This window comes from Apium graveolens, chromosome 8 (genome assembly GCF_009905375.1).
Source record: "Apium graveolens cultivar Ventura chromosome 8, ASM990537v1, whole genome shotgun sequence".
Taxonomy (NCBI): domain Eukaryota; kingdom Viridiplantae; phylum Streptophyta; class Magnoliopsida; order Apiales; family Apiaceae; genus Apium; species Apium graveolens.
Window position 1 is genome coordinate 4,278,199 of NC_133654.1, and position 9,277 is coordinate 4,287,475.

Sequence of the window (9,277 nt, forward strand, 5' to 3'; positions counted from 1 at the left end):
TATAGTTAATGTAAAATTACTAAGAAAATTTATATTTGGGACATATTTATAAATAATGTTAAAATGGGATATTTCTATTAATGCGTTTTTAAAATCGGACATAAAAGAAAGACGGTCTTTTTAATGAGCAATAAATTTTATGAGTTTGGTACATTTTCATGGGCTTTATCAATATTTATGACTAGAGAACCAATTAAAATGCACCAAACTCATGGTTATTGTGTGCCCTCGGCACCCATTAGAAAACCCGAAAGAAAAAAAGCCCATAAATCTAGTAGGCACGTGTCCTTCTATTTACCGAGTTCCCCAAAAAAAATCTCGCAAAAATTAGTCAATCATATGAGAGCTGCCTGCCGTTACATCTTCAAATTCAAATACTCACCTAGATCTCATCTTCACCGTCCATTTCAAATTCCCCCTAGATCACAACAAATTTCATTTGATGTAACTTGTAACGGCCTCGTCTCTCTCGTTCAAATCTCTCTCTCTCTCTCATATCTCTCTCACTCTCCCTCTCTCAAATTACCTTCAACAAAGTACTCTCTCTCTCTCACTCCCTCTCTCTCTCTCTCTCTCTCTCTCTCTCTCTCTCTCTCTCTCTCTCTCTCCCTCTCTCTCTCAATGGCAACTCTAACACCAGGCATCCTCCTAAAACTCCTCCAAACAATGAACTCAACTACTCGAGTCACCGGTGACCACCGCTCCCCGATCCTCCAACTCATCGGCATCGTGCCAGCACTCGCTGGCTCGACCGATCTCTGGCCTAATCACGGCTTTTTCCTATCTCTCTCCGACTCAATTAACTCCACTTACGTCTCGTTATCGGAAAAAGACACCGATTTGATCCTCACTAATCGCTTACAAATCGGTCAGTTTGTTTATATCGATAGACTCGAGTTCGATTCCCCGGTCCCTCGGGCAACTGGCGTCCGGCCTATTGCTGGACGCCACCCGTTTGTCGGAAGTCCTGAACAACTTAGGGTGAAATTGTCGATAAATTCTCGAGAATTTGTAATTCAGCCTGTTTCGGATACGGATTTAGGTCATGATCCGATTAGTACTGGTTTGGTATCGAAAAGGCCTGAAATTGTTAAGAAGGATGAGAATGTTAGGGAATTGAGAAATCGACAAGTTAAGAAAGATAGCGAAGATTCTGAGGGGGGTAATGTGAAGGTTGTGAATAAGGTGCCACAGCCTCAGAGGTTTTCGTCTCCTGCTGCTCGGAAGAAGAGTATTGGAGCGGTGATTGAACCGGTACGAGATCCTTCTCCTGCGGGGAAATTGAAGCGAGATCCTTCTCCTGCGGGGAAAATGAAGAGGCCGTCTTCGCCTGTGCCATCGAAATGTGTGGTTCCGAGTTTAGTGGCTGCGAAGGATGATAATAGGAAGACGGCTAAGGAGCCTGCGATAATTGTGCCTTCGAGGTATAGACAGCCTTCGCCTAATGGGAGGAAACAGGCGTCTCCGAGTACTAGGAGAATGTCGTTGTCGCCTGGGAGGAGGTTGTCGAATGGAGTTAAGGGTGATTCGAGTGGGAAGAAGAAATTGGCGAATATTGCTGCGGGGATTTCGAAGGTGTCTGAGGCGCTTGTTGGGTCTTCGAAGGGGAATAGGAAGAATTGGGATGAGTCTCCAGGAGCAGGGACGGGTTCAGGAGAGCAGAAAGAAAAGGGGGGTTTTAGAAGTAAGCCGGATTTCCAAGCTATTTTGCGAACTCAGGTAGTGTGTTTGTTTAATGTTGTGTTTAGGCCTTTTGTGATATGGATTACGTTGTAATCTTGTGCATTTGATAATGTTTCAGGAGGCTATTTCTAGGCGCTTAAGTGATGTAAGTATTACACAACACAATCAAGATGAGTCATCCGGGTTACAAAATTCAAACCCTAACCTGGGAGAGGGTTCGTTTGTGACCGAGAAATCAAGCAATGTAGCTCCTGTAATTGTGGTTCATGAAAAGAAATGGACTGATGGCAGTGTTCCGCTGGATTCAATCTCGTCAGAGCTAGCAAAGCTTGGGAAGGTATGGTAGATTTGTGAACATTTAAGTAATGAGAGCTTGATTAAACGAAATATATACCTATAGTTGAATTGTGTAGTTCTTTAGTAATTGTGCATTTTTTTGAGATATACAAAATGTATCTGCTCTTCCTATCTCTAGTAAGAAGATAATAAACATAAGCGTATGATAATGCATATATAGAATTTGCATATTAAATGTTGGTACAACAATTATACATCTTGTTATGTGAGTATACAGTTAAACCAAGATCCAAACTTGTGAAAACTAGAAAGATATTTCCTTTATGTAGTTAGTTCTGGATTTTTAACCCTCCATGGTTTAAACTGATTGATCAGTACATTATAATGATATGAGTATTTATAAGCTAGACCTATCGCTTTAAGCCTGGAATTGGAATTGAAATACTTACCACTTGCAGGAAGCTATGCAAAGGAAGATTGTCGCTACAACAGCTGCAGCTGAAGCTTTGCAGGAAGCTGTTGCTACGGAGTCTATTCTGAGGAGTTTAAGGTAACAATATGCCCATTCTTGAGTAGAATGAAAAGTGGGATTCTGTGTTTACAATCTATGAGCTAGATATTCAATGGTAATTCTTATTCGTGCGATGATGATGACGATTTATTGTTGTAACTTGTAATCATGAATACCGAAGATAGTAATTTTTGCAAGTGATCTTAGATAATTGTATTCAACAGTAATTCTTGATAGTGCAACCAAAAAATGATGTTGATTGAATTTATGTAGTTGTGAAAATTGAAAGTAATACTTCTACAAGTGTTCTCGAGTAGTTGTATTCGATAGTTATTGTTATTAGTGTTCAGATGATGCTATGTTGTTGATTAATATTCTGCAGTTATATAGATTAAAGTTAATAATTTCTGCGAGCGATATGAAATGAGTGTTGAAATGCAATTAATGGATTTCAGCTGATCTGGTTTATTGATAATTGTGGAAATGCAATGTCTAATTTTGACTTCAATGTGAAGCTTCTGATGTTGACTGATTTTGGATGATGTTATGCAGCATGTTTTCACATCTTTGTTCAACATCTAAAGCTGGAAATCCTTTACCCACAATCGACGGATTCATGTCTATATACAGTGATGTTGCAAAATCTGCAGGAGTTGCTGAATCTGTGTTTACAAGCCACAAGTCGAGCTCAACTGCTAACATCTCATCAAGCCAATCAAAATTCTCCCTTTGGGTAGAAGCTGCACTAGCCACTGATCTTGAGGTTGTTTCCCTCCTAACTAACCAGAATATCGAGGCTCCAACAACATTGCAGAGAAGTTCCTCAAAGAACCAATCTCTTAATGCACCTAACAAGAACCAATCTCCAACAACTGCTGATGCATGGATAAGGGGATATGGGATGAAAGAAACTGCAGAACTTGGAACAAAATTACAGAAAGATATGCAGATGTGGTTCATACGTTTTGTTGAGGAGTCCATAGATGCTGGTTTCCAGGTATTTGGAAAGTCTGGTAACACTACTGGAGGTCTCAATGGCAGCCCCATAGCAGCAATCTTATCGCAGCTGAAGCGAGTTAATGAATGGTTAGATCGTGTAGTGTTGAAAAGGGATGACTTGCTAACGCAGAAGATTGAGCGACTTAAGCGGAAGATCTATGGCTTTGTGATCCAACATGTTGGAACAACCGCTGACATGCAAATCGCCTCATCTTGATCTCAAATGTCTTGATTATTTACATTGAATGAAAAGAACCTGGACAGTCTTTATCCTATAATGTCTGCAATTGTAAAACTTAATCAATGTCCTTTGAATTTCAGTATGTTCTGTTCTCTCACAATGGAAAGATTGCTTCAGTTCAATTGTTTTATTTTCAGGTCTTGTGTGATTTATACCCTACTATAGTGAACAAATATTCTCATTTTCTTTTTTTCTTTTTTTTAAAAGATTCTTATATTTTCTTAACAATCAGAATACTTCAGAAGAATGTAAAGATTACATCTTGATTTATTAGTCTTCACATTTAACAAACAAGAACTATATGAGCGTCGTTTCGACAATGGGATTACGCTTAGAATCTGCCTATCCGGAAATTCAGTTTAACTTTAGAAATAAACACATGTTTTCAAGAAAGCATGTAAATAAAAAAAAATTGTTAACCTAGATTTTTTCTTACTAAAATTTCAAAAGATATTGATTGATTTATTACAAATATTCACGAAGATTTGTGATGATTCTACCAATCATATAAATCTTTTAGTAAGCTAAATACATGGAATATGTAACAAATGAAACCTGATTAAAAATCGCATGTAACATGCACAAAGAAGGAGAGAAAAATGAGATCGGGAGTTTTGAAATTTGAGAGAATAAAACTAATTAATTATGCGTGCATTTGAAATTGTATATGTGTGTATATTAGTCTAATCTATTATATATATAATAGAGCAAATAGGGGGTTGGATGAGACAATTTAATCATATTAAAATTACTGAATTGCCCCTCATAATTGTATGTTAATAATTATTTTAATTTAATATGCATGCATTAATTACCACTAATTTATATGTATGTATTAAGTATTATGTCTCATTATTACGTATATTTATTACTACTTGATTATTTAATAATAACAATTTATAACCACATGAATAAATTAAATACATTTTTAAGGAGAAAAATAATATTAGTGTACGAGGATCGAAGCACAAATATTAGAAATTAATTTTTATTCTAACAATGTCGGAAGTATTATAAAAAAACATAATTTTCATAAAATGGTTAAAACTATACAAAAACAATGATTATATTGAAATTTTGAAGGTATAGACGATATAATGCATAATTTTTTTAACCATATTAATATATAACAAATATTGAACTTTCATGCATATAAGAAAAATGGTTAAAAAAACTCGAGGATCATTAATATTACATATACTTTGAGTTGATGGGATCATTAGTCTAACAACACATACTTCCGGTCAAGATCCCCAATCACGAACCTCATTTATCGCACTTTTAGCATTCAAATACATTAGGTATTTAAAAAAATTATTTATTCATATTTCGGGTATAGAACACCACTACATTTCTCTATTGTTTCACCTTAATATTAAATGTCGAAAAACTTGTTTTGCATCGATATAACCACACCCCAAAAAATCAAAAACTACTCATATAAATAGGTTAATTTCATCAATTCACCTAGAAACAACACGAAACAACTGCAATTAAAAATGCGCAATCTAGAGTATGCCGGTGCATTGCACGAGTTATAAAACAATCGGTGAACTTGATCTTTTCAAGTGCTCAATGACGACAATTCAGCAATAGTGTTCAAAATATAAAATAAGTACAACTTTTACAAATATTATATATTAATTATCTGATATAAAATAGAAAAAATGTATTTTATAACATAATTTATATTTCATTTATATAATATGTACATTGTTAATTAATATGTGAGTTTAGAAAATACTCGTGCCTCGCACGGGCTATAAAGCTAATCATTTTGGAGATTAATACATGTTTTGGTCATATCTCAACTATCCTAAAATCAATGAATTACTGATAATATAAATCAGACACCTTATATACATTCGTCATAAATTATATGCATAAACCTTATTTCCAGCATGATTCCAAAAAAAAAAATTAAACACTATTAATTCAAACATTTAAAGTTGTACAACTAAAATATTAAAATCTAACTTAAAGAGATATATAAGAGTGATAAGAGAAAACATAACGGTATACAACTGAAATATTAAAAACCATCTTCATACAACCTGCTAAAAAAATCAAACATATAAAAATTAGGAAAAGGGTATATACATATGTGTATATAATAGTTTGAGAAAAATTATATGGTATTGATTCTTGAAGACGATCAACACCGTAAAAGTCCAAACAAAGAGCAACAACAACCTCATTTGTATTAAACATTATTAAGAAGTTTAGGACTTGCGGATGAATTGACCATCACCTAATTTATAAATCCGTAAAATTAAACACACAAATCACATCAAAATAGATGTGTAATCTATAAACACATATATAATCAATTTAACAAAAAATTAATATCCATATGTAATCGACGGATCATACAAAAATTGTAAAAAAACACGCTTAAACATTAGAATAGGCGAGATAGATATGCACTCTTGATAATAAAGTCTTGTGAAATTATTTCTCTTTTTCTCTGTAAAAAATCAACATATAATTGTAAATCAAATAAAACAAATATATTTTTATATGGTTGAAAGTTAATCTTAAAGGTGCATTGATTAGTGTCCAATGTAGCGTTACAAATAGAGTTTTAGATTAACCTTCTTAATCATGCATATACTTTCTCCTCCTTGGTGTTTAGAATTTGTCTTATTTGTGAGTGCATCATCAGAAAACAATATGTAATAGCATATGAAAATAACTAAGCAACTATACATATGACAATCAACTATTAAATATATAAAACATGCATAAAACATAAAGATACATGTTCTTGACTACTACATAAAATCAAAGAAGTGAATCATGTGGAAATCCAATCCATCACCAACATCGACGAAAACTTGAGTAAAAGCAAAAATTTATCAAACAATTGGTGCTCGTTCGTTGTTGTAATGGAGCGTTTAATCGATCCTGAATTGCAATTTCATGATATACAGCTGATACACAAAAACTCTTAGGTAATGAATCACACACAGAGGGGGGGTGAATGTGTTTTCGTGTTTCCAGGCTTTTCTTGATCAGTTTATGGTGGTGAAGAAAGTAGATAATTTTGTAGTGAACTATGTTAATGCAGAATAAATAATGTAAAGCAGTTAACACGGATCTTTCAAAACTCACTTAATTTTATATTAAAATTAAAAAATCTTGCTACAAAATTCCTAGGCTCTTTTGTGATTAAGAGCTTAGCTTCTTTCTTGAGAGGATACAAGATCTTGATCTAAACTGTTACAAACTAACAAAGGACCAGAGTTAACTTTATATGACAGTTAACTCCTGGTTTACACAGCGTACAATAGAAACTGCTTTTGCCTTTTTCTAAACTGTCACTTATCATTTATAAATAGAAAAGTGAACCTTCCATTTGTGGATTAGCATATCTTTGCACACTGTGTTAATCTTGATCTCCTTTTGTCAGTTAATCTTCATTGTTGATCTTGCACGCTTCAAGCTGCTTTTTGTAGACTTGTCAATCCAGGTGATTGGATTTGTTTGTTGATTAATAATCTTGAATCTTGAACTGGTCTACGATTTGTACTTTCATATTTGTACCTCGAGATCTCCAGCTTGGGATATAGAGAGCTTGACATCTCGATAAATATAATGGCTTATTGAGATCTCTCATTCTCCGTAATGAGTTTGACTTGTAGAGGTCTCTGGATTCTCTGTAAGAGAGTTTGGCTTGCCGAGATCTCCTATCTTCATTCCTTCACTTTGACTTATCGACATCTCTGAGTTCTCTAGTTAGATTTGGCTTGTCGATAACTTAAAGTTTTCTAGTGAGATTTGATTTGTCGATATCTCTGAGTTCTCTAGTACAATTTGACTCGTCGATAACTCAGAATTCTCTAGTGAAGAAATGACTTGTTGATATCTCCAATCTTCATGTCTTCAGTTTGGCTTGTCGATATCTCTGAGTTCTCTAGTAGCTTTCATGAGTTCTCTATGAGTCATTTTGGAGTTCTTGAATGACTTCTCTATAACACTAAATCTGTGACTTGTAGAGATCTTGACTTAGAACATTTTTCCCAAAACAGATTTATTCAACTCCAAGTTTCTTCATAATTCTTCTAAGGCATGATCTTCTTGATCTTCTTCCAGATAAAATTCTTAGGCTTGATACTGTTTACATAAAAAGGTTCCAGTCTGCTCTTGACATTTTTACAGACTTTAAATGTTACAAATACAAAATGCAAACTAAGATTACCATTCAACTTACTTAGGGTTGTCAATTTGACTTAGTCCCTTTATAATATAAGCATATCTTGCATTATGCTTGCTATTAGGACCAACCCCAAGTTTAACAGATTATGAAGTACATAGTTCATTATTCTCCTTAGATCAGATATCCATTTAGCTTTATTTTATACTTTGATCAGGAGCACCAATGTTGTCATCTTCAGTAATCCTTAACATCATCAATTATATCTTACAGTCTCCCCCAACTTGTTCATTATGAAATTATGTACAAGTTCTGATTGATGGTGTCAAAACTCTAACTAAATACAGAAGTTTAATCTCCCCACTTTTTCAGCTTCAAAGATTTCTTCCTCTATGAGTTCAACAAACTTTGATTCTGGAAGTGTCTTCAATATTGTCTGCATTAACATTGCTTTTACTCTATTCTCCCCTTGTAAAGTTTGTACCCATGTTGCATTTAGATTTACTCTCTTTTCTCCCCTATCAAGAAGAGGGTAATATTTTCTTGCAACATCCATCAGCTGCCTTTGCATTTAAAGTTATTCTACCCCTTTTTGACATTATCTCAAGGTGGAGAGGTTCAGTTGAGTGCAAATTGTTCAAGCTTGGTCATCATTATTGTCTTCCATTTGAGCAGAGACAATAAGTATTCCAGCTTCAATTCAATATCTATATTGGAGAGTTCAACAGATAGAATAGGAGACATGCAAGTGTTTGTTACTCAGACCTGCAGAAAAGACTTTAGTAACCAAAATCCTAATCTATCTGTTCTTTTTAGTAGTCTCACTACTTCTCATTCCACTCATCTCATGACTTTTAAGAGTCAGAGTGTCCTCACAGGGATTACTAAATCGGTCCACTCATCTACCTCTACTTTTTCCAGGAAGGATCCTACCTCTCTTATTTTCTTTTTTTCTCTAAATCTTTTCTCTCACTCTCACATGAAAGGAACAAATGTTGTTTGACCTACAGAAATAAGAGGTGACTGAGAGAGAGGTTGTCTGTGATCATATGATTAGAGGTGATCCATATAGGTCTAATCATACTCATTTTATCAGAAGAGTGAGTGAGTGTTTCATACCTTGTGGTTTTTTAAAGAATTAGCTGATTGGATTAGCATTAAGGTTCATCAGTAATTCTTTCCAATTTCAATTGTGACTCACTGTGCTCTGAAGAAGTCTGCCTTCATTACCATGTTGAGGTAATGGTTCTTGTGTGGCTAGAGATTTAAGAGTTGCTGAATGACATTGACATTCAGATTCTTGTGTACTCTTCTCCAAGTGAATGAATTATGAGATTCTTTGAACACTGTTGGCTTTATAGTTGCTACATGTTTAACAAGAGATCTCATT

General features: G+C 34.5%; 1 protein-coding gene across 1 annotated transcript; it reads left to right on the plus strand.

Moving 5' to 3' along the window:
• The first annotated feature begins 410 nt into the window (after positions 1-410).
• On the plus strand, positions 411-3,861 carry LOC141678994 (uncharacterized). The gene is made up of 4 exons (XM_074485466.1): positions 411-1,719; positions 1,802-2,020; positions 2,439-2,530; positions 3,044-3,861. The coding sequence occupies exons 1-4, from the start codon at positions 622-624 to the stop codon at positions 3,705-3,707; spliced, it is 2,073 nt and encodes a 690-aa protein (XP_074341567.1). The 5' UTR covers positions 411-621; the 3' UTR covers positions 3,708-3,861.
• Positions 3,862-9,277: the final 5,416 nt, after the last annotated feature.

Bases quoted from the DNA above. Each gene is read 5' to 3' on its own strand.
- LOC141678994 (XM_074485466.1), top strand. From the start codon at position 622: ATGGCAACTCTAACACCAGGCATCCTCCTAAAACTCCTCCAAACAATG. The intron at 1,720-1,801 runs GTAGTGTGTTTG...ATAATGTTTCAG, and splicing joins AAGCTATTTTGCGAACTCAG to GAGGCTATTTCTAGGCGCTT. The intron at 2,021-2,438 runs GTATGGTAGATT...TACCACTTGCAG, and splicing joins AGCTAGCAAAGCTTGGGAAG to GAAGCTATGCAAAGGAAGAT.